Source organism: Cervus canadensis, chromosome 17 (assembly GCF_019320065.1).
Source record: "Cervus canadensis isolate Bull #8, Minnesota chromosome 17, ASM1932006v1, whole genome shotgun sequence".
NCBI lineage: Eukaryota > Metazoa > Chordata > Mammalia > Artiodactyla > Cervidae > Cervus > Cervus canadensis.
The window spans coordinates 14054729-14079759 of NC_057402.1; the positions used below are offsets into that span (position 1 = coordinate 14054729).

The 25031-nt window shown below is 42.0% G+C and overlaps 2 protein-coding genes across 9 annotated transcripts in view; one reads left to right on the forward strand and one right to left on the reverse strand.

Annotated features, from left to right (window-relative positions):
- Positions 1 to 12843: 12843 nt before the first annotated feature.
- On the reverse strand, positions 12844 to 14975 carry LCMT2 (leucine carboxyl methyltransferase 2). Its single transcript, XM_043490090.1, has one exon. The coding sequence runs from the start codon at positions 14973 to 14975 to the stop codon at positions 12921 to 12923; it is 2055 nt and encodes a 684-aa protein (XP_043346025.1). The 3' UTR covers positions 12844 to 12920.
- Positions 14292 to 25031, forward strand: part of ADAL (adenosine deaminase like) — a 33748-nt gene continuing 23008 nt past the window's right edge. For 4 of the 8 annotated variants that reach the window (XM_043490103.1, XM_043490098.1, XM_043490099.1 and 1 more), the window contains exons 1-5: positions 14870 to 15011; positions 15242 to 15398; positions 22312 to 22488; positions 22735 to 22865; positions 23358 to 23418. In XM_043490103.1, the coding sequence (XP_043346038.1) occupies positions 22429 to 22488; positions 22735 to 22865; positions 23358 to 23418 (252 nt within the window). In that variant the 5' untranslated portion in view covers positions 14870 to 15011; positions 15242 to 15398; positions 22312 to 22428. Of the gene's footprint in view, positions 14397 to 14834; positions 15032 to 15241; positions 15399 to 22311; positions 22489 to 22734; positions 22866 to 23357; positions 23419 to 25031 lie in introns of those variants that run through there. The other 4 variants (XM_043490102.1, XM_043490100.1, XM_043490101.1 and 1 more) reach the window with 4 other exon arrangements.

The window sequence follows — 25031 nt, forward strand, 5'->3', positions numbered from 1 at the left end:
GGTTTAAATCTCAAAGTCAACAGAAATGGGTTTCAGGTTGCTGGGCTGACAATGCCAAGAAGGGAGTTTTGGCATTTCAGGGGCAGGGTTGATGCTGCCTGTACGGCCTGTCTAACCAGCAGCCCATTGTCAGAGTCACTTCTGTAGGTGCCAGCGCAATTATTCCAGTTTGGATCTTTAGCTTCAAAGGCATTTTGTGGTGATGGTGGTTCTTACCAGGCAGATTAGTTCAGTGGTATGGGATTCAGTCCAAGCTTTGGAACTATCCAGAGATTGGATTACTGCAGGATTCTCAAACTTGTGTTTGAATCCATCTCTACCATTAGCCTGTATCCATGAACAAATTACATCCTTTTTTTCTAATCCTCAGTTTCCTCATCTTCAAAGGTGACATGATAATAGTACCTCTTTACAGGGTTGTGAGGATTACAGGAGATAATACTTGAAACACTCTGGCCCACTTCTGGGCAGAAATGGCTCTCAATAAATAGAAGTGATTGTGACTATTTAAAAAGCATTTGTCTGCCCGAGTAGAAGCCTTCTCTTTTCTTAACCTTCCTTATTTTTGCTGAAGAAGCTGCCAGCCAGGACTGCAGATGTTGACCTATTGGTAACATACTTCATTACCAGTCATCCCATCCCATTTCTGGGTAGTTCAGCCACTGTTCTAATTTGATTGCCTATCGTGATTATCTCAGCAAATGAGATAATTTGCTGAGGTTTTTTGGTAATGAAGAGGAAGAACTATGGGTTGTTGAGACCTTATTTGATATAATAAATAAGGAAGGGTGAAGGTGTTTGTTGAGTAACCATAAGGCTGAGTCCATCATCTGAAAGTAGCTAAGACTTGTCAAGGACTTGAGATGCCACAAAAGTTTTCTGTTGAGTGCAGAACCATGATGATAACTTACGTGCTCTAGATTTCTAAATTCACCCTTTTTCTTGATGGAGTAAATGTCCCCAGTGACAGGAAGAGAAAATATGTTACTTAAAAAAATAATTTAATCATAGTGTAAATGCAACAGAGAAGATTCAGCTTAACAAAAATAATGTTTTCAAATTTGAAGATTGGCATCACTCTCTCCACCCGGTTAACTAAAAGCTTAAATGTACAGATTATATCTAAGATACCCACTGTGTCCCATTAAATCCTATCCAAGTCCTGAGGAAACTGACCTGTGTTTGCCATACTGACACACTCAACTTATCCCAAACAATTCATTTCCGCTCTTAAACTGCCTCTGTCCCAACTACCTATTCTGTCGATGGTGTTACTGTTTTCTAAACCACACCTAGAGATCTTGATGAGGTCTCTAATCCTTCCACCACTTTTCTCTGTATTCAGAAGCCACCTGCTCCCATTGCTGCATGATGGTCAAGCAGACTGGTTAAGATGGTCTTGGGACTTCCCCTCATGGTCCAGTGCTGAAGAATCTGCTGTCCAATACAGGGGACATGTGTTTGACCCCTGGTCAGTGAATTAAGATCCCACATGCCGTGGGGCAACTGAGCCCCTGCACCTCAATTAGAGAGCCTGTGTACCACAAATTACAGAGCCCCTGTGCTGCAATGCAAGATCCCACATGCTACAACTAAGCCCAGAAGCCGCCAATAAATAAATAAGATTCTGACACTTCTGTTTTAATGCGTTACCACCTATAGCTGTGCCTTAGCCTCTCTGTACCTCAATTTCCTCATCTTTAAAATAGGAAAAATAAACATTAATTCCTCATAGAGTTGCTGTGATAAATAATTTTCAGCATACTGCCAGCACATTGTAAGTACTTGATTCAGTTCTGCTACTGATTTTATTATTACAAATAGTCTAGGATGTGTTCCTTCCCATCTATTTTTATTGCAAATGCTCTATTTTAAGCCCTGTCATTTTTGGCCTGGGTTACATATTGTTATTCACTCACTAAGTCACCTGGCTTCCCAGGTAGCACGAGTGGTAAAGAACCTGTCTGCCAGTGCAGGAGACACAGGAGATGTGGGTTCAGTCCCGGGTCAGGAAGATCCCCTGGAGGAGGAAATGGCAACCCACTCCAGTATTCTTGCCTGGAGAATCCCGCAGACAGGGAAACCTGAAGGGCTACAGTTCATAGGGTCACAAAGAGTCAGACACGGCTAAAGTGACTCAGCATAGTCACTAGTCATGTCTGACTTTGCGACCCCATGACCTGCAGCATGCCAGGCTTCTCTGTCCATCATTATCTCCCTGAGTTTGCTCAGACTCACATCCACTGAGCCAGTGATACCATCCAACCATCCATCCTCTGTCACCCCGTTCTATCTTGCCCTCAATCTTTCCCAGCATCAGGGTCTTTTCCAGCGAGTCAGCTTTTCACATCAGGTGGCCAAAGTATTGGAGTTTCAGCATCAGTCCTTCCAATGAATATTCAGGATTGAGTTCCTTTAGGATGGACTGGTTTGATCTCCTTGCTGTCCAAGGGACTCTCAAGAGTCTTCTTCAGCACCACAGTTTGAAAGCATCAATTCTTTGGTGCTCAGCTTTCTTTATGGTCCAACTCTCACATCCATTCATTACTACCAGAAAAGCCATAGCTGTAACTAGATGGACCTTTGCTGGCAAAGTGATGTCTCTGCTTTTTAATACACTGTCTGGGTTTGTCACAGCTTTTCCTCCAAGAAGCAACCATCTTTTACTTTCGTGGCTGCAGTCACCAGCCACAGTGATTTTGGAGCCCAAGAAAATAAAATCTGTCACTGTTTTCACTTTTTCCCATTTATTTGCCATGAAGTGATGGGACTGGATGCCATAATCTTCATTTTTTGAATGTTGAGTTTTAAGCCAGGTTTTCCATTCTCCTCTTTCACCTTTATCAAGAGGTCCTTTACTTCCTCTTCACTTTCTGCCATTGAAGTGGTATCATCTACATATCTGAGGTTGTTGATATTTCTCCCAGCCATCTTGATCCCAGCTTGTGAGTCATCCAGCCCAGCATTTCACATAAGGTACTCTGCATATATAAGCAGAGTGACAATATACAGCCTTGACATACTCCTTTCCCAATTTTAAACCAGTCTATTGTTCTATGTCCAGTTCTAACTATTGCTTCTTGTCCTGCATACAGGTTTCTCGGGAGACAGGTAAGGTCATCTGGTGTTCCCATCTCTTTAAGAATGTTCCACAGTTTGTTGTGATCCACACAGTCAAAGGCTTTAGCATAGTCACAGTCAATGAAGCAGAAGATGTTTTTTGGGAATTCTCTTGCGTTTTCTATAATCCAGAGGATATTGGCAATTTGTTCTCTGGTTCCTCTGCCTTTTCTCAGTCCAGTTTGTACATCTGGAAGTTCTTGGTTCACGTACTGGTGAAGCCTAGCTTGAAGGATTTTGAGCAATATCTTGCTGGCATGTGAAATGAGTGCATTTGTACAGTAATTTGAACATTCCTTGGCATTGCTCTTCTTTGGGATTGGAATGAAAACTGACCTTTTCCAGTCCTGTGGCCACTGCTGAGTTTCCAAATTTGCTGGCATAATGAGTGCAGCACTTTAACCAAATCATTTTTTAAGATTTGAAATAGCTCAAATTGAATTCCATCATCTCCATTAACTTTGTTCTTAGTAATGCTTCCTAAGGCCCACTTGACTTCACATTCTAGGATGTCTGGCTCTAGGTGAGTGACCACATCATTGTGTTTAACCACGTGGTTAATGTGGTTAATTAACACCATCGTGGGTCATTAATAGCCTTTTCGTACAGTTCTTCTGTGTATTCTTGACATCTTTTCTTAATCTCTTCTGCTTCTGTTAGGTCCTAGCCATTTTTGTCATTTATTGTGCCTATCTTTGTATGAAATGTTCCCTTAGTAACTCCAGTTTTCTTGAATAGATCTCTAGTCTTTCCCATTCTGTTGTTTTCCTCTGTTTCTTTGTATTGTTCACTTAGGAAGGCTTTCCTATTACTCCTTGCTATTCTCTGGAAGTCTGCATTCAGTTGGGTATATCTTTCTCTTTCCTTTACCTTCCACTTCTCTTCTTTTCTCAGCTATTTGTAAGGCCTTCTCAGACAACCATTTTGTTTCTTGCATTTCTTTTTCTTGGGGATGGCTTTGGTCATCACCTCCTATACAATGTTATGAACTTCTGTCCATAGTTCTTCAGGTACTGTCTCTACCAGATCTAGTCCCTTGAATCTATTCATCACCTCCACTGTATAATCATAAGGGCTTTGATTTAGGTCATAACTGAATGGCCTAGTGGTTTTCCCTACTTTCTTCAATTTAAGTTGGAATTTTGCAATAAGGAACTGGTTATCTGAGCTACAGTCAGCTCCAGGTCTTGTTTTTGCTGACTGTATAGAGTTTCTCCATCTTCGGCTACAAAGAAGATAATCAACCTGATTTCAGTACTGACATCTGGTGACATCCATCTGTAGAGTCATCTGTTGTGTTGTTGGAAGACAGTATTTGCTATGACCAGTGCATTCTCTTGGCAAAACTCTGTTAGACTTTGCCCAGGTTCATTTTGTACTCCAAGGCCAAACTTACCTGTTACTCCAGGTATCTCTTGCCTTCTTACTTTTGCATTCCAGTCCCCTATGGTGAAAAGGACATCTTTATTTTGGTGTTAGTTCTAGAAGGTCTTGTAGGTCTTCATAGAACCATTCAACTTCAGCTTCTTCAGCATTAGAAGTTGGGGAATAGACTTGGATTACTGTGATGTTGAATGGTTTGCCTTGGAAAAGAACAGAGATCATTCTGTTATTTTTGAAATTGCCACCAAGTACTGCATTTCAGGCTCTTTTGTTGACTGTGAGGGCCACTCCATTTCTTTTAAGGGATTCTTGCCCACAGTAGTAGATATATTGGTCATCTGATACTGGTGTCTTATTTACCCTGCTTCTAGATTTCCCTCTATTTTCCTGGTTAGTTCTTCAGGATGAGAGGACATTGATTCAAGCTGCTAATGAATACACATTTGCTGTGTTCCTCAGGTTTATATTTTATATCTCTTCTACCTTGGGTAAGAGTACTTTGGTTCTTCACCTGCACGTTCTTTTCCTCAGGTCTCCTGAGAGCTGACTTTATAGACCATATTTCTCATCTTGTAAAAAGCAACATGAATAATACCATATATTTTAGTTTCACAATCTTAGTAACCTAAGGGACTTGAAGTGATTCTTACCAGATATAGCAGGAGAAGGCTCTCAGTCATTAAAGAGGACATTCATCATCTGAGGAACGGTCATGCAGACACTAGCTGAACAAGAGTCATGCACAAGACCTATCCATCACTTGATTTTATGCCCCTGAATTTAGCTTTCTTTGTGGTTATGAATATTTTTATTTAGAACTTATAGAAAAGCATGCAATGTGACTCCAGCATGTTTAGAAAGTCCTAGAAAATAAATGTAACAGATCTTTCTTTTTAACATATTTCCATATGAGCATATGTACAATAAATAGCAACAATAAGGGTATTTTTTTAATCTATAGCCTTTTAAAAAGTTGAAGTATAGTTGATATACAGTGTTGTGTTAATTTCTGGTGTACAGCAAAGTGATTGTTATACATACATATGCATATTATTTTTTCATATTCTTTTCCATTATGGTTTATTACAGGATATTGAATATAGTTCCTATACATATAGCTGTATACAATAGGACCTTGTTGTTTGTTTCATTTTTTAATTTAATTTTTATTTTAGAGTATAGTTGATTTACAATGTTGTGCTAGTTTCACTTTATGTATATAAAAGTGATTCAGTTATCTATTTTTATGTATAGTAGTGTGTATCTGAAGAAGGAAATGGCAACCCACTCCAGTATCCTTGCCTGGAGAATCCTATTGACAGAGGAGCCTGGTCGGCTGCAGTCCATAGGGTCACAAAGAGTCGAACACGACTGAAGTGACTTAGCAGCAGCAGCAGTGTGTATCTGCTAATCCCAAACTTCTTATTTATCCCTCCCCACTCTCCCATTTGGTAACCATAAGTTTGTTTTCTCTGTCTGTGATTCTGTTTTGTAAATAAGTTCATTTTTATCATTAACAATAAGGGTTTTTTTTTTTTTTTTTTAACAATAAGGGTTTTTAAAATGACCTGTTGGCTAACACATAACAAGATATAGAAACTTCAGTGCTGTGTGTTCTAGTTGAATTGAAACTGGTGTGAGTCTAGGTCATCAGCTCAAACCAAAAGTGGCCATAGGCAAGTCTTAGCCAAAATGAAAAAATCAAAGGAAACTGGGATAGAGGATGAGTTTCAGGTTCAAGTCACTATGGGGTAAATCTTCATAGTTAAGAGGCAGCTAATATGATTGTCTTCTACCAAAACAAGAAAAAAAATTACCAAAATAAGAAAAAAATTTCACTGTCTGTGGTTAGGCAACTAAGGTCCCATATGCTGCAAGGCAACTAAGCCCAAGCTCTGGAGCCTATGCTCTACAGGAAGAGAAGCCTGTGCCCCACAACGAAGGCCTAGTGCAGCCAAAAAAGAAAAAAAAGATATGAGGAAGGTCTGGCTCCAAAACATCAAACCCTGACAATAAGAGATCCCTGTTCAATTCCAGTGTTGATCGTGTGCCAGGTGCTAGGCATACAATGGTGAATGAGATACTATTTCTACCCTCAAGGAGCCAGGGTAGGGGTAATACCTAGTGGGAAGACAGATGAGAAAACAAATGATAACAAAATATGGGACTTCCCTGGTAGTCCAGTGGTAGAGAATCCGCCTGCCCGTGCAGGGGACACAGGTTCAATCCTTTCTCCAGGAGGATTCCACAGGCTGCAGAGCAACTAAGCCTGTGCACCGCAACTACTGAAGCCCATATGCCTAGAGTCCGTGTTCTGCAACAAAAGTCTCCACAGTAAGAAACCTGTGCACTGCAACTAGAGAGTAGCCCCTGCTCCTCACAACTAGAGAAAGCCTGTGTGTAGCAACTAAGACCCAGCGCAGCCAAAAATAAATAGATAAATAATTTAATCTGTATTGACATTAGAAAAACACAATATAGATGATAGTTACAAGGTGCTCTGGCAATACAGAAAGGTAACACATTCCAGCCTGAAGGGGTAGGGGGATTAGAACCAGGGAATGCTTTCCAAAGATAAGCCTTGAGTCACGTAGGAGTTGTATGAACAAAGTTGGGATAGTAAGGTTGAGAGTACGGTCAAAGAGGCAGCATTAAGAGTCTGAACAGTAAGAACACTGTAAGTAAAAGAATGGAAGCATGTAACAGTATTCTGTCTTTAGGACCCAGGTATACCTTCTTTATAACTGGGATGTCAATAAAGAGAGATGGCATGGTAGGGGGTGCAGTTTGTGAGACAGAGAGTGTCAGATTCTAGCTTTATGAAAAAGCAGCTAATGAAGAATTACAACATATGTATAATAAAAATTAATAGAAAAAAATGAAAATCAGAAAAAAGCAAGACAACGGGGAAAGTGATGGCAAAGTTTTTTTCCTCCCTAGGTTGCTGATGTATCCAGGAATAAGAGATATCAGTTTTGCTAACTTTTCCTGAGATTCAATTCAGTTTAATTCAGTCGCTTAGTTGTGTCTATTTGCGACCCCATGGACTGCAGCACACCAGGCCTCCCTGTCTATCACCAACTCCCAGAGTTTACTCAAATTCATGTCCATTGAGTCGTTGATGCCATCCAACCATCTCATCTTCTATCGTCCCCTTCTCCTCCCACCTTCAATCTTTCCCAGCGTCAGGGTCTTTTCTGGTGAGTCAGTTCTACGTATCAGGTGGCCAAAGTATTAGAGTTTCAGCTTCAGCATCAGTCCTTCCGATGAATATTCAGGACTGATTTCCTTTATGATTGACTGGTTCGATCTCCTTGCAGTCCAAGGGACTTTCCTGAGATAGCAAGTCTAAATGTGAATCAGAGATTGATGCTCTTTTCATTCAGTTCAGTTCAGTCGCTCAGTCGTGTCCGACTCTTGGCGACCCCATGAATCGCAGCATGCCAGGCCTCCCTGTCCATCACCAACTCCCAGAGTTTACTCAAACTCATGTCCATCGAATCGGTGATGCCATCCAGCCATCTCATCCTCTGTCGTCCCCTTCTCCTCCTGCCCCCAATCCCTCCCAGCATCAGGGTCTTTTCCAATGAGTCAACTCTTTGCATGAGGTGGCCAAACTATTGGTGTTTCAGCTTCAGCATCAGTCCTTCCAATGAACACCCAGGACTGATCTCCTTTAGGATGGACTGGTTGGATCTCCTTGCAGTCCAAGGGACTCTCAAGAGTCTTCTCCAACACCACAGTTCAAAAGCATCAATCTTTCGGCTTTTCATTAGAAAATCCTAAAAATGTGGACAAAGAGGAGGGAATGAGAAAAGCTGTATGTAGTGTAGTATCCTAAAAATCATTATTACTACAGTTTATTTCTCCATCTTAGACTGCCAATTAGGTGACAAATGACTTTTCACGTAAATATTAGGGCAAGGTCTTTCCTCTCCCTCTATTAAACTTACTTATAGAGTTCCACACCAAGTCATGCCCAGTGAAGCATCAGTACATCCTAGGAAGATCCTGTGTTTATGTGCTCACAAGAGTATTTAATTGCACATTCCTACTCCCTCAGATTAGCCTTTTGGCAAAGTGAGCTCATTTCATTTCCAATGAATAAGATTACCATGGTCCATTGTTGAGTAAAAGGGGATGAAGATAAGCTGGAAACTCAGTCAAGGAGAAGGTTCAAGAGTATCCTGCAAAGCTAGGAGTAACACAAGAAAGTCTACTACCATTACCCAAGTCAAGGCAGTTGAATTTTAAACAGGAAATGTTTAAAACTTGAATGCCTCCCAACAACACATGGTGATTAAAGGAATTCTGACATCTACTTGTACATGGTAGGCACAATGGTAATATTCAGTAAATTTATAAAATTTATTCAAATATGAGTGTCAGATTGGACCAAGTATTTATTGAGTATCTACTATGTTGGAGATAGAGAAGTGAACTAGACATAATTCCTCCCCTTAGTCAAATAATTCCCACTTTGGGACCAGGCACTTAAGATCACTGTCCAAGAAAGATAAGTGAGTAGTCTTGTAACTAAACCATGGAATGACAGAACTTGTTTGTGTACATAATTATTGACATCCAAGGAAATCTCAGCCTACCCTAAAGCTGATTATAATTTTCATAATTTCTGCTCTATGTATTCTTTTTCTCTCTTTAAACATCAAATCCAAATATGATTAGCAAGGTCATAAATGACCTCCAAAATCACTGCAGATGGTGAGTGCAGCCATGAAATTAAAAGACATTTGCTCCTTGGAAGAAAAGCTATGAACAGCCTAGACAGCATATTAAAAAGCAGGGACATTACTTTGCCAACAAAGGTCAGTCTAGTCAAGGCTATGGTTTTTCCAATAGTCATGTATGGATGTGAGAGTTGGACTATAAGGAAAGCTGAGCACCAAAGAATTGATGTTTTTGAACTGTGGTGTTGGAGAAGACTCTTGAGAGTCCCTTGGACAGCAAGGAGATCCAACCAGTCCATCCTAAAGGAGATCAGTCCTGGGTGTTCATTGGAAGGACTGATGTTGAAGCTGAAACTCCAATACTTTGGCCACCTGATGCGAAGAACTGACTCATTGGAATAGACCCTGATGCTGGGAAAGATTGGAGGCGGGAGGAGAAGGGGACGACAGAGGATGAGACTGTTGGATGGCATCACCGACTCAATGGACATGAGTTTGAGTAAACTCCAGGAGCTGGTGATGGACAGGGAGGCCTGGTCTGCTTCAGTCTATGGGGTCGCAAAGTGTCAGACACAACTGAGCAACTGAACTGAACTTGCCAGCCTAATGCTATTTTATACCCCTTTCTTCATCACTGCAGTCAAAAAGCTTACTTAGTTTTAATGTCACACTAGACATCATTGAATGGTCCCTGTGATTAATAACTTACCTGTAACTAGTTCTTCTCTTAATCACCAGACTGTCCAAAGAGCACAGGCTCCTCTCGCACAGGAAGACAGTGATTGATTACATTTTGGGCTCACATACAGGAGTGTTTTCCAGAAGATATCTATTAGGATGGGTCCTAGAGTAGGTGTGAGTTGTTTGAGGGTGAATTTAGGATCACAACATGAATGTGGAATAGAGCAGGACTTCAAGGTCTGAGATCACTGAAAGAGAAGGACACGCAATGCCTGGGCATTGGAACACGTCTCTTACATGTCAACTTCCTAATATCAGTAAGGAGGTTTAAATCTGCAGAATGATGAAAAATGGACATTCTGTAGCAAAATCTAGAAAACACATAAGGAAGTGACACTTCTGGCCTTTGAAGAACATACCCTACAAGAGTTGTTCTTAACCTCATTTTCATATCCTCACTAGTATGTACAGTGTTTTTGAGATCCTGACAGAGCAGAGATGCAAAATAAGAAATTCCCTTCCTCCCTTAACTAGTTTTTCTGGTCTAAAAAGCAGCAATCATTAAATGAGGAAAAGGGCTTTTACTAACTCTCATAATTACCCCAGTGTCTCCATACCAGAATTTTAAATATTCAAAGGTGAAATGGAGAAGCAAAAAGTACAGTCCACAAATTCAGTTCTTAATCTGACCCACATCTCTTAACTATTGCAGATTACTCTTATGAAACCAGAATCCAGCACTACTGAGTGCTGCTCCAAAGGCACAGAATTAATGTTACTGACAAAACTCTTAAGTGTTCTAATGACTAGAGCTTGAGAAATGAGTAAGTCCTTAACTGAGTATGATGCATATATAGGGTCAGAGGTGGAGGGCATGCTTAATCTGATAATCACGCAGAAAATGTGGATAATTTCTCTGGGGAGAACAAGCCCAATTACTCATAATGCGCCATACTGGGCAGCACTTGAGAGACTAGGCATCACTAGTAATTTTGGTCTGGCACACATCCATGTTTTCCTGACATCCCCCCACTCCAACACTCCACACTCCCCCGGAGCTCTGTATTGCCCGAAAGTGATGATAATAATGATGGTTGATGGTACCATCTAAAAGATAGCATAATGGAAGGCATTTCCAGGACTTTGGCGTTATTTCTAGTTTCAAATTCTGGTACTAACTGCTACAGAGCTGAGAACACACATTTCATCAATGTTCTGCTTTGATCTGCTTCTGAAAGCTGGAGTTAGGCTTGTGGTGAACAGTAAATACACAGCAGCCTTTTCCCTTTCTGGTCATAGTCCTACCAAGTTATTAACACTCAGTACCTAATCCACCGACAGCCTTGTTAGATGCCTAGCCATGGTAAGCTCTTTGTTTCTCAGGACTCACTAATAACTTCCCCTGAAAGGGCTCTTGCAGTCTCAGGGGAGTTGAAGTTAGAAGACAACACTTTCTTCAGCTTGTCTTCTCCTGAGAGCCTTCATGTAACAGAGCCAACAATGCCCTCTCTGTGGACTAGGCTTGTGTTTGCTACTTGGTTTTCATAGATTACTTTATATATGAAGTTGTTAATAGAAATACTTAGGGGAAAAGGATTCTAGGTCATACTAAGTCCATCAAGATGTTAACATCGATAGTACTTGTAGAATCTCAAGTTAAATTATTAAGATTTCAAGGATTGAAGATGAACAAGAAATACTGAAGTGGTAAGCTTACTTAAGCAAGGCTATTACCTTTTGAGACATGAATTCACAAGGTATACACAATTTCGATGACAAACTAAGGCTCAAGTTTTAAGAATGAGTACCTAAGATGTTTTATGGATCTCAGAAGGCTCACCAGGAAAAATGGTTCATTGAAAGGGGGGTAATTGAGGAGAGTTTAATGAAGATACTAATTAAAAAGGGATGAGCAGGGTTAGGTAAACCAAGTCAAAATGGTGAAGTACCTCAGTGGAGTCCAGATCTTTCTGCAGTGATGGAAATGTTCTACATCTGCATTGTCTAATTCTATAACAATTAGTCACATGTGGCTATTGGACACTTAAGATGTGGTTAATGCAACGAAGATGCTGAATTCTTTGGAGTGATGCCGAGTCAACTTACAGCTGTGGCTTTGGACTGAAGAATGCAGCTGCTGCCAACTTTCAGCCTGCCAGGGAAACACTGGGAATAGCCTGGCTCACTCTTCCTGTCGAACCATCCTTCTCTGCTACTTCACTGATGGAACTCTCCAGGAACCAGAGAACAAGAAAACTCATTGATGCAGTTCATAAAGGTTGACCTCCTGGGGCACAGAACATAGTGAAGCATGGAGCATAGATATGGAACAAAACATTTTCATACCATGTACAAACTGAGCTGAGAAATCAAACCGTTTTGTTTATCAGCATTTATAAATATAAATAAGTATGGAACTAGTGGCAAAAAAAAAATTGAACAAAAGCATGTGTCTCAATAAAGTCATATAAATGTCTTATTAAAGCTATCTGAGCTCTCTGCTGAGCTAAATGGCGCAGTGCTTTAATCAAACTGCAACTGGGTTCATTTCAGGTTTCGTACATGAAGAATGAAGTCAAAACCATGTCCCTTCACCTATATTCAACCTTGTGTTCTTAGCAAGGATCTGTGTGAAACTTTTTCCAAGGTCCCATTTAAAATCACAAAGCCTGGGAGTGGGAAGTTTTTCACTTTACTTAGGCGAAAGGGCATTGTAACTCAATAAATGGGTAAACTCAGATTAGAAAGTGGGAGGAAGACCAAGAAATTAGATAATAGGGATCCAAAGGCCCCCAAATCCTACTCTAGGACTATATGACCACTCTATTTTTGTACTATCTCTTGGAATTTTGGTGTGTTTTAAAAAAAAATTTCCCCCCATTTTCTGCACTGAATAGCAGTGCTAAGAAAAAACCAAAAACAAAAAAATGAGTGGGAAGAGGGAGTGGTACTATGCAAAGCCAGAGTCAAATCCTATTTTGGAAAGCTTTATTGTCCACTTTAGTGGGTCCTGAATATAAAGGAAGTCCAGTCTTTAAGTGCCAGTCTTTACTGTCCAGCACTTAAAGAAGAAAGGTCTAATGTCACTGTATGGGGGTTGAAGTAGGTGCCAAAGGAAAAGCAGTTCCCACCACCTCCAAGGAGCAGGAGCTGTTGCTCTTCAGGAAAGAGGATGCTGGTATGATTGTGTAACATTAATGGCCATGGCACACATGTTGTGTCAATCCGATACTCACAGCTCAACCCTGTAGACAAATCAATAACAGTCACTCCAGGAACTGCGGAGGAATGAATCCAGACCCCTCCAACCAACAAAAGCTTCCCATTGTCTACATGAGCTGTGTGGGAGTACCTTGGGGTAATGGGAGGCTGGATGGCTATGGATTCCCAGAGGAATCCACAAGTGATTGGTTTCAGAAAGAATACAGAGCTCAGTGGCTCCTCCGAAGCACCCAGACCTCCAGCAATGAGGGCTCCCCCTTGCCAGCTGCAGGCACTGTGGGAATGCCGACCTTCAGGTCCTGCTCCCTCCACTGGGATGCTAACCCAAGTCATTGTTTCCACGTGGAGGAAATGCCAGTCACTTAGCACAGGTTCTGCCGCGCTGCGGCCCCCATACACAAACAAACACTTCTGATTCTCACAGCACACTTCTGTTGTTGAATGGCGCCAACGTGACAAGGTGGAGTCTTCTGGACTGAACTTCGTGACTGTTACATTTGGGTCCTCACTGCTATTATCCTCTTTCTCACAAGAAAGTTGGAGTATCCCCAAGGCTGGAGTCACTGGGGACAGTCTCCCTCCTAGAACCAGAACCTGAGTATCTGAAAGTCTTGTCATGGTGTGATAAAGGCGTCCATCCCACTGAACTCCAGTTCCCCAACTGCCTATCTGGTTGCCTTTCCATTCAAAGTCACTGTATCTTAAGAGCATATGAAACTTGCTCACTCGGCAATGTCGCCCCTCCTGCTCTCCAAATCCTCCTGCACTGAGAATAACGCCTGGGCTCAAAAGGACAGAGGCGTGGCCATATCTCCTAAGGCCCGGGCCCTGCGTGTCCCCAATGACTACACTGGCAGGGAAGACTCCTGAAGGGGAAGCCGGATCTATCCGAGGCAACATCTCTGAAGGTGGAAACACCAGAGTCTGGGAGAGGCTGTCTCCCCGAGAAGCGGCTAGAATGAAATAGTGGGCACACTTCAGATGCCACTCCTCAAACTCGTCAAAAGGTTCAAGATTTTCCACGCGTCGGCGTTCTTCTGCGGGGAGAAAGCAGCGATAGAATTCATTCAGGTCCATGGCGCGACAGGCAGTCCAGCCGGCCTGAAGGAAGCGCTTCTGCTGGGCCTCCGTGTCGGGAAAGCGGTCAAGGCCATGAAGGGGAGAATTTAGGTGCCGAAAATGTTGCTGCATGAACTCGCCAAAGGCGTCCTGCGGTCTCATCTGCTCGTAGACGACGAAAATGGCATTAGAAAACCGCTGGGCGGCCCAGGCGATGAGGGCCGCGGCATCATCCGGCTCGAGGTAGGTGAGCACGGCCTCAGCCAGGAGCAGGGTCGGGGCGGCCGCGTCAAGACCGGCGGCGGCAAGGGCCTGGTCCAGCCGCTGCAGCTGCCGCAGGTCCAGGCCCAGGATACGGTAGTCTGAGCTGTCAAAGCACAGATTGGACCCGGGGTCTCCGCGCTGGAAAGGCCCGGTTAACGCGCACAGATCCGGCGTATCTCGAATCCTCTGCGCTTTGCGCTCGGCCACGTCCGGAAAGTCCACCTCCCAGACAGCAGCCTCTGCCAGGCGGCCGGCAGTTTTGAGGCGAAAATACAGTGAGTCTGAGCCGGCGCCCAGCGACAGAATCTGCGCGCGAGGGCTGCCGGGGGCCGCGCACGTCCGCTCTACGAAGGCGCGCACGCAGTGCCGCACGGCGCGTGCGCGGACGTAGTAGCCGCGGTGGATGAGCGGCGCGCGGCGCGCCGTCCCCGAAACCAACAAGGCAACAAAGGCATCGTGCACGTACCCGCGCGCGGCCAGGGAGCTCTTGCTGAGCGCGCTACTGTCGTTGGTGCTCTGCACTGCCTCAGCCCGACGTTCACGGCTGCGCGAGCTCATGGTCAGGGGAGTCAGGAGCTGCGGTCCGTCGGGGTGGTGAGCTGCCCTTTGGTCCGGTAGTATCCCGTACCCGCGAGTACAGCTCGCGGACTCGGTACTGGGCGGGGTGGGGGTGGGGGCGGGAAAAAACGCCCAGTTTCATCTCTTCCTCGGATAGGCGGGCGTCACTTCCGGAAAGGCGCGCCTCGCCAATCGGGATTGAGTAGGCTGCAGCTGGCGCTGACAGTCGGCTGTGATTGACGTTTCTTTGATTTTCTATGACCAAGATTTCGCGGGAAGACTGACGGCTGCGGCTTTTTGTGGACACGTGGACTGTGTCGGGGAAGCGCGATTGTCACTTTTCTACAAGCCTTCCTGGCTGAAACGAAGATATTTCTTAAGTTTTCATAAGCTGACTCAACTGTTGACAAAAAGCTTTCAGAGGTGAGCCTGTGGGGACTGACAACCCAGAACTCGTTGGACTGCAGCGCCTGCATTGAGTGTCTGGTAGTGACAAAGCAGGATTAGGACCACGAATTTTAGGGGGCAGGGAGAAGAAACGGTCTTTCCTTGTATGCTAACTACGAATACGAAGAGATCCCATTTACGTCTGAAAACAAGTTAGTGAGGCCAGGTACAAAATGAAGAAACCTTTACAGAAGTTGTGATTCACCCAATCAGTGTTTCCCCACAAATGTATACTGTCGATTCCCTTGTATCCCAGGCTCTGTGCTAAGCTTACAGTAAGTAAACCACTCAGCCTCTGTTTCTCAGCTGTAAAGTGATACTCCCCTCTGCGTTCAAAGTTCTGTCTTCTTGGATAGAATTGAATATGTCTGTGGAAGAGGGAATCACAGAAGAGAAGTGATTATTCTTTCTGAGTCTTGGCAGTTTAAAGTAATCAAGTTTCTACTTTGAGTGCTTGGGAGTCATCACCAGTAGGAAATCACCTGCAAAGATACTTGGGGGATTTGTAATTTCTTAATTGGGATTTGGTGACTGTGGGAGCTTAGAAGGAGGAGGAAATCAGGATGTCTCTTAAGTATGGTTACCTTGAAGCAGTATAGCATAATAGTGAAGGGCAGGAGATTTGGAGTCGAGCTGATTCGGATACTGGAACAGTGTCATTTAGATTTGGTATTTAAGAGCTCTTAGTGACTTTCAGTTCAGTTCAGTCGCTCAGTCGTGTCCGACTCTTTGCGACCCCATGGACTGCAGCATGCCAGGCCTCCCTGTCCATCATCAACTCCTGGAGTTTACTCAGACTCATGTCCACTGAGTCAGTGATGCCATCCAACCATCTCATCCTCTGTCTTCCCCTCCTCCTCCCACCTTCAATCTTTCCCAGCATCCGGATCTTTTCAGATGAGTCAGCCCTTCGCATCAAGTGGCCAAAGTATTGGAGTTTCAGCTTCAACATCAGTCCTTCCAATGAATATTCAGGACTGATCTCCTTTAAGATGGACTGGTTGGGTCTCCTTGCAGTCCAAGGGACTCTCAAGAGTCTTCTCCAACACCACAGTTCAAAAGCATCAATTCTTTGGCGCTCAGCTTTCTTTATAGTCCAACTTTCATATCCATACATGACTACTGGAAAAACCATAGCCTTGACTAGACGGACCTTTGTTGGCAAAGTAATGTCTCTGCTTTTTAATATGCTGTCTAGGTTGGTCATAACTTTTTTCCCAAGGAGTAAGTGTCTTTTAATTTCATGGCTACAGTCACCATCTGCAGTGATTTTGGAGCCCCCAAAAATAAAGTCTGCCACTGTTTCCACTGTTTCTCAGTCTGTTTGCCATGAAGTGATGGGACCAGATGCCATGATCTTTGTTTTTTGAATGTTGAGCTTTAAGCCAACTTTTTCACTCTCCTCTTTCACTTTCATCAAGCGGCTCTTTAGTTCTTTTTCACTTTCTGCCTTCAGGGTGGTGTCATCTGCATATCTGAGGTTATTGATATTTCTCCCAGCAATCTTGATTCCAGCTTGTGCTTCATCCAGCCCAGCGTTTCTCATGATGTACTCTGCATATAAGGTAAATAAGCAGGGTGACAATATACAGTCTTGACGTACTCCTTTTCCTATATGGAACTAGTCTGTTGTTCCATGTCCAGTTCTAACTGTTGCTTCCTGACCTGCATACATATTTCTCAGGAGGCAGGTCAGGTGGTCTGATATTCCCATCTCTTTCAGAATTTTCCAGTTTATTGTGATCCACACAGTCAAAGCCTTTGGCATAGTCAATAAAGCAGAAATAGATGTTTTTCTGAAACTCTCTTGCTTTTTCGATGATCCAGCGGATGTTGGCAATTTGGTCTCTGGTTCCTCTGCCTTTTCTAAATCCAGCTTGAACATCTGGAAGTTCACAGTTCACGTATTGTTGAAGCCTGGCTTGGAGAATTTTGAGCATTGCTTTACTAGTGTGTGAGACTTAGTGACTTTAGGGAGAGCAATTTCTGTGAAACAGTAAGGGCAGAATCCATGTTTAGGTGAATGGGAGATAAGTAAATGGAGGCAGCTCAACGAATGTAGTTCAGAAGGAAAGAATAGACAGGTCAGTAAAGAAGAATGGGGGATAACAGAAAAGTTTTTTTTTTTTTCAAGGTGAAAGCAAGTACTGTATTTGCATATTGGTTCCCTAGGAGAAATTAGCAAGTGGAGAGCGGTTGACTTGCGGAAAAGTGAGAAGTTTAACTAGTGGAGTAAAGACTTGGAATAGACAAGAAGGAATGGAATGTTGGGCATAAATTAGTCTTGGGAACAGGAGACTGAATCCTCTTTCTCTGACTCATGAAGGAAGAAGGGGTATAGATACAGATAAAAAAAAAAAAAGATTAAGTGTGAGGGAGGGCAGAGAGAAATACAGGAAATTCATGCCTAAAGGCTTTTGTTGTCTCTGTAAAGCTAGTGACTGAGTTGTAAAGTTGAGTGTGAGGTAGCTGGGTCTAGCGGAGCTCTTGAGGAGTTTAAAATTGCCCCTGAAGGAAATGGGAGAAGGACTCCCCTGAGTTTGCTGGGCTTTGAGATGATGTTCATTTCTAAAATGAGGGGATTAAGTGAAGTGTCTCAGGGTTGATTGAGAGTCAGAGAGAAAAAAAGAGGGATGTTGGACTTTGGACAAAATATATAGCACTGTAGAAATAAATTTTTTTTTTTTTTGAAATAAATTTTTATATGACAAGTTAATCAGATGTACCTGATATATTAGAAATACTATGTTTTTGGTAAAGAACATATCAAGAAAAGTGATTCAAGAAGAAAGAATGGAGCCAAATTTGTGAATTGGGTACCTTACAGTTGTTTTCTGGTGTGTGCGTGTGTGTGTGTGTTTCAGCTGCACCACAGGTGTGTCCTGGAATCTTAGTTCCCTGACCAGGGATTGAACCCATGCCCTCGCAGTGAAAGCACAGAGTCCTAGCTACTGAACCACCAGAGAATTCCCTCCAGTTATTTTTTTCCCCCTCAGGTTATTTTTTAAAAATCTGTATATTTTTCTGTAAAATGGGACAGTAATACCTCATAGATTTTATGAGAATTAAGTACAACTGCCAACTAAGACATTTAGCAGAACATCTGGCTCGTACTGAGTGCTTAATAAATAGTAGCAAGTGTATTTATTATTCTGAGTTCCCTTTCAGGGGCAGGGACAGAGGGTGGGGAGGAAAAAAATTCTCTGGGAAAAGAGACCACCTGATTCTGGCTCTGCTCTAATTTGATAAAATATTGGGACAAATGGATTCTGAACCACTGGACCACCAGGAAAGTCTACACTGCGATTTTCTCAGGGTATATGCCCAGTAGTGGAATTGCTGGATCATATGATGGGTCTGTTTTTGATTTTTCAAGGAACATACTGTTTTCCACAGGGTCTGTATCAATTTACATTCTGACCAGCAGTGCAAAAGGGTTCTCTTTTCTTCACACCCTCTCCCGTACTTGTTGTTTGTAGATTTTTAAATTACGGCCATTCTGACTGGTGCAAGGTGATATGTCATTGTAGTTTTGATTTTCATCTCTCTAATAATTTGTGATGTTGACCGTATTTTTATGTTTGTAGAATCGTAAACTCAATGACTGTGGATTTCTATGGCTGTCGAGTCCTGTGTTGTGTGTATGTTAATCACTCAGTCATGTCCAACTCTGGAGGAGCTGTGGACTGTAGCCCACCAGGCTCCTCTGTCCATGGAATTCTCCAGGCAAGAATCCTGGAGTGGGTAGGCATTTCTTCCTCCAGGGGATCTTCCTGACTCAGGGATCGAACATGGTTCTCCTGTGTTTCAGGCAGATTCTTTACGGTCTGAGCCACCCGGGAAGCATTGAGTCCTATGTAAACCATTTTCTTAATTGCCCGTTTTAATACCATGGTAGCTTATTTAACCCTTCTCAGTGTCAACTGATTGATTTTTAATGTGGTAAAAGTATGTATTTTGCAAAGTTACTGCAAGAATTAAAAATAATATTTTTAAAAGCACTTGCTACCTAACTGGTAAGCTCTGAATGGAAACTGCTGTTCTTATCAACATCATCATTAATATCAGAACCCAAAGGGTCAAGGTGGCTGGCTACTTTTAAGAATCACAAAATTTCATTTCGTTTGAAATGTTGTCTTAATTTATAATCGACCTTCAGAGGTAAAGGGAAATTAGGATTTATGTATCATCTACAATGTGCTGGGCACTCTGCTAGATGTGAAACTGCACTCTTTCTCTGGTGGGACCCAGCCAAAACACAAATTGGAATTCAAACCCATGGACTGGGACTTAAATCCATGATCCCCTGACTTAGGAAGGACTCGAACCCACTGTCTTTTAATTGAAACTGCTCTTACCTGGTGTTAGGATTTACTGATGCTCAGGTCCTTTTTTCTCACTGCAGAAAGATTTCAGTGAGAGGCAGAGTGGCAGGCAAAGAATGAGTGTATTAGCAGAGGACACTTGTGAGAAATGCAAATGGACAGATGAAAAGGCTCTGCCCCAGAATCACCTTCTTCCTCATTCATGGGCAGATGTCAAGACTTACATCATTAGTTCCTCCTTTGGTTCTCTATGGTTTAACCAGGACTGTCATGGTGCTATTTAAATCATATGTGTATTAGCAAAAGGGTGGTAACATATACTAAAATATGGTAGTTCATCTCAGGTTTCAGTATAATGTCTCCTCTTACCTAGTTTGTTTCTCCTTTCACCTATATTTCTGTCTTGGCTATGTGCAGAAATGCTACTCTTCAAGGAGTATTAACTCCCTGACTTTGTATAACAAGATTCAGACCCCATATCTATGGTCTTGTGTTTTTAACTATCAGGATCTCTGGCTTGAGTGTGTCTGGCACTTGGATGCACCTAGTCTTCCTTCAGGGTAAAGTAGATTGTTACCAGGTTACTGGATTCTTTTCTTGAGTGGTCTTTAGCTTACAACAGTCTCCCAAGCTCCCTTAAAATTCCCTTTCTGTTTTTAATAATCCCCTAGTGGGACTTTTAAACTATGTAATTATCCTACTCTATCCCTGGAGCTTCCCAGTTGGTGCACTGGTAAAGAATCCGCCTGCCAATGCTGGAGATGCAGGAGACACAGGTTTGATCCCTGGATCAGGAAGATCCCCTCAAGGAAGAAATGATAAACTTTTTCAGTATTCCTGCCTGAAAAATCCCATGAACAGAGGAGCCTGGCGGGCTACAGAACATGGGGTCGCAAGGAGTCAGACATGACTGAGCATGCATGCACTCACTATATCCCCATCAGGTGCTGGGGAGGTAGTATAAGCCATAGTCCCTGTTTTTAGGAGGTTTATATAGTTCTGGTGAGGGAGAAAGACAAATCAGTGATGTAGACACAGTGTGATAAAATGCTGACTTAGACATGCTCACTGGGTTATCCAGGAGGATAGAGGAGGTAAATTTAAGTTACTTTATTAATCCTCCCAGCTACTCTGCTTTTTTTTTTTTTTTGAAGAATAATTGCTTTACAGTGTTGTGGCGGTCTCAGACTTACATCACTGTGAATCTGTCATAATTGTATATATATCTCCTTTCCTCTTGAGCCTCCCTGCCCCCACACCATCTGCCCCTTGAGGTTGTTTTAGAACGCCAGGCTGGGCTCCCTGTGTTATGGAGCAGTTTCCTGCTGGTTATCTGTTTCACACATGATAGTGTATATATCCCGAGTGTTCATTGGAAGGACTGATGTTGAAGCTGAAACTCCAAATCTTTGGCCACCTGATGCAAAGAGCTGACTCATTTGAAAAGACCCTGATGCTGGGAAAGATTGAAGGCAGGAGGAGAAGGGGACGACAGAGGATGAGATGGTTCAGTGGCATCACTGACTCAATGGAGTTGAGTTTGAGTAAACTCTGGGAGTTGGTGATGGACAGGGAGGCCTGGCGTGCTGTGCTCCATGGAGTCGCGAAGAGTTGGACACGACAGAGCAACTGAACTGAACTGAACTGAAGTGTATATATGGCAGTGCTACATTCTCAATTTCTCCTAGCCTCTCCTTTCCCAGCTGTGTCCACAAGTTCTTTCTCTACATCTGTGTCTCCATTTCTTCAATGTAAATAGGTTCATCAGTACTGTTTTTCTGGATTCCATATATATGCATTAATACATGATGTTAGTTCTTCTTTTTCTGACTTATTTCACTCTGTATAACAGGCTCTAGATTTATCTACTCTGCATTTTTATCGAATTTTTATCCCATTTTTTTTAATCCTGTTTTTACAGTTAAGGACACTGAAGCCTGGAGCTAAAAGTGACTCAGGGCCACACACCTAGTAAAGGGCAGAACTGGTACAAGGATTAACCTAGGTCCATCTGATTCCATTGCCTCTATCCTTTCTTTATATATTTTAAACAGTTCGAAAATGTGAACTTTTGAACCCAAAGTAGGTCTTATAAATTTCTAGTTTTAGACATAGTTTTGTAGAAAGTGCTAATAGGTAAAAGTATATACCCTACTTGTAAAGGTATACATCTTCCTGGGTCGGGAAGATCCCCTGGAGAAGGAAGTGGCAACCCACTCCAGTATTCTTGCCTGGAGAATCCCATGGACAGAGGAACCTGGCGGGTACAGTCCATGGGGTCACAAAGAGTTGGACACAACTGAGCGAGTAATCCTTAATCCTGTACATCCTACTAAATTGCAGATTTTAATCTCCCTCTTATCAGCTTGAGGACTTTTCTTATTTCTAGTTCAGGTTGTTGGTCACTTAAATTATTAATAGCTTTGGAGAGCTTCTGTCGTTAGAGGAATAAATTAGCAGAACCTGTTTCTTTGCTTTTGCGTCAACATCTAAAAATGTCCACATTTGTTTAAATAGGTGAAACTGAGCCCGGAACTAGGATACTGTTTATCTTATCTAAACAGGTGGAAGTAAAGCAGTCTGAAGGAAGTTCAAGGCCACCAAACTTACTGACTGAACTACATTTAGTATTCATGTCAAGAATAAGTGGCTAGGGAAAGACCTTGCTATTCTGCTAAATCATGATGGAGGCAGAAGAACAGCCATGGAAGACAACCTTTTACTCAAAATTACCTAAAGTGGTAAGAATTCAACCACAAAATTCTGGAGTGTTGCAAAGTATAATGACTTCTGTGTTGCTTCTTTTCACAAAAAGAGAAATAAATTTCATAGGTAGAATTTGTAAACTTTATATATTTTATAAGTTATATAGCTGCATCTGTTAGGCCATTTGCCTAGTGCAGTCTACCAACATCAAGCACCTGCTGCAATTCTGTGACTCTAGTGGACTTGAGAAGATTTTTACTGGTTGCATTCTCCTATTTTAGGAACTTCATGCCCACTTGAATGGATCCATTAGTTCCAATACCATAAAGAAGTTAATAGCCAAGAAACCAGATCTTAAAATCCACGATCAGATGACTATGATTGACAAGGGAAAGAGAAGAACTTTAGAAGAGTGAGTTTGAGGGAGTTTGTGGACACCCTTCTTTCTTTCTCTATTTTGCGATTGTAAACAGTATGTAAGGATTCAGATTTTTGTAGTTAAAGGAATAAGGTAGCCATCTGGTATGGAGAGTATAACTTGACAAACAGTATTTTTTCCAGCTGTCAGACTGTTGACAAATTTTAGTTATTTGTATTGTTTTTGAAATTATACTATATTGGAATATTCTTTAGATTTGTAAATATAGACTTCTTGATTTTTTTTCTCCCTGTTTCCTGCTTCCACTTGAGATAGGGGTTGTGGGGGTGAAGAAGGGAAACTATTGTTTTCCACTTAAAAGTAACATTTAATTTTCAGTCATTTGATGATCCATCCAGATCAGTGTAATTTTTGAGAAACCTATTCTGTTGTTCCTTATAAATATATAATTACTACTAGCCTAAAATCAATTAATTTAGTGAAGTTTTTGATGACTAAAGTATGTCAAAATTTTTCATATTGCAGATGCCTCCAGATATTTCAGATTATTCATCTACTTACTACTAGCCCTGAAGATGTTCTAATGGTGAGAAATGAAGCAGTTTTTAGACTGGTTTAAAAATTAGTAAGTAATTGATGCCCTTCTGTTGTTGCACATGACTCAAGAGTCTGATGGAAAATTTTTTTTTGCCTTTTTTATGGTAACTTTTGAAAAACAACGTTAAGACATTTGCCTAACAGCTAATATCAAAAGACTATATTAATTGTAAATGATATGAGGAAAGAACCAAGATCAAAATCTTCTGTTAGGTAGAAAAGTGGACAGTGTGGAGGAGAAAATCTTGTCCTTTTTTCATATATGTATAAACTCTCTATATAATCATATCATATGAAATATCTGACCACAGGCTTTACCTGAATTGCTCGGGATACTTTGAACTTTCTGGGTGGACATTATAGAGAATGAAGACGTTCAAGAGGTGCTTAGAGATTGAATTATTAATCCTTCAGGAAACTGTGCCTTCCCTCTGGAGATGAAGGGCTAGAGGACTCCAGCTGTGTTCCCTTAGCTGGATGACTGGCTTTATATCAGATTTGTATCATTGATCTGATTAGGATGGCATTTTTAAATGTTCTCTTTCTAACTGGAGAGAAGCAGAATCCTATCAGTGTTCTTAACCCTTAGGAAAAAAGTACAAAGTAAGAAATGCAAAATAAGAATTATAACATAATGTGTTTTTGGAGAGGTGACATTTGACTGGTCAAGAAAAAATCTTTCTCCTTGGCTGAAACTGATCCTCTTGATAATTATTAAGTAAATTAATCACCTTTTGGAGGAAGGTTAACTCTTAAGAGTTTAGCAGAAGTTGACAAGAGTGTCCCCAGTGTTCCAGGCACTCTGCTAGGACTGAGAGACAGAAAGATCGACATGGTCCCTGCCCCTCAGGAATCCATAGTCAGGTTGGAGAGACAGACCCATAAGAGGATAAATCCAACATCAAGAGGTAAGCTCTGTGTTGGAGACATGCACAGGGGTTTATAGGAACCTGGGGAGCATTTGTTGTCTTATCAGCCACTCAGCAGGTCCCGTTGAACCCTGCCAGGGATGTCCACCACAGGAGGCTTTGTCTCATTCTCTGTTGTCGAGTGGAACAGAGCAAAACTGATTACATTTTCGATTCTGAGAGTTCCATGGGTATAATATGCCACACTCATTGTTTCTTTTCTTTAAAAGTTGGTAAGAAGCTTTAATAAATGAACCTTGTGTGGGAATAAGTCAAGGGATTGTTTATAGATATGGGACTGAGTGTATGAGGATCACTTAACAGTCTCGTCAGAGTAACTGAGTGTAATCTCAAAAAGACAAGATTGAAATGTGGCTGAAAAAGCATTAACTGTTGCATGTGCTAGATTCTGTGCTTGAAAATGACTTGCCTGTGGTGGTCATTTTTATTGCTCCCTTTTTGAAGATGAAAAAAATGAGGCCTAAAGAGGTTAAATGTAACTTGTTCAAGGTCACTCACCATGAGTAAAGTGGCAGAATTGACTGTTTTGTCTGATTCCAGAGTCCATGTTCTTTCTTATTTGAGATGTACCGTCTTACATCTCTGGAGTAAGTGGAAACTTAACTGTGAACTACTCTATCTGAAGACAGAACTTGAGTCGACGTTCTCAGTCCAGAGCATAGGAGAACAAAGC

Bases quoted from the DNA above. Each gene is read 5' to 3' on its own strand.
- LCMT2 (XM_043490090.1), bottom strand. From the start codon at position 14,975: ATGAGCTCGCGCAGCCGTGAACGTCGGGCTGAGGCAGTGCAGAGCACC.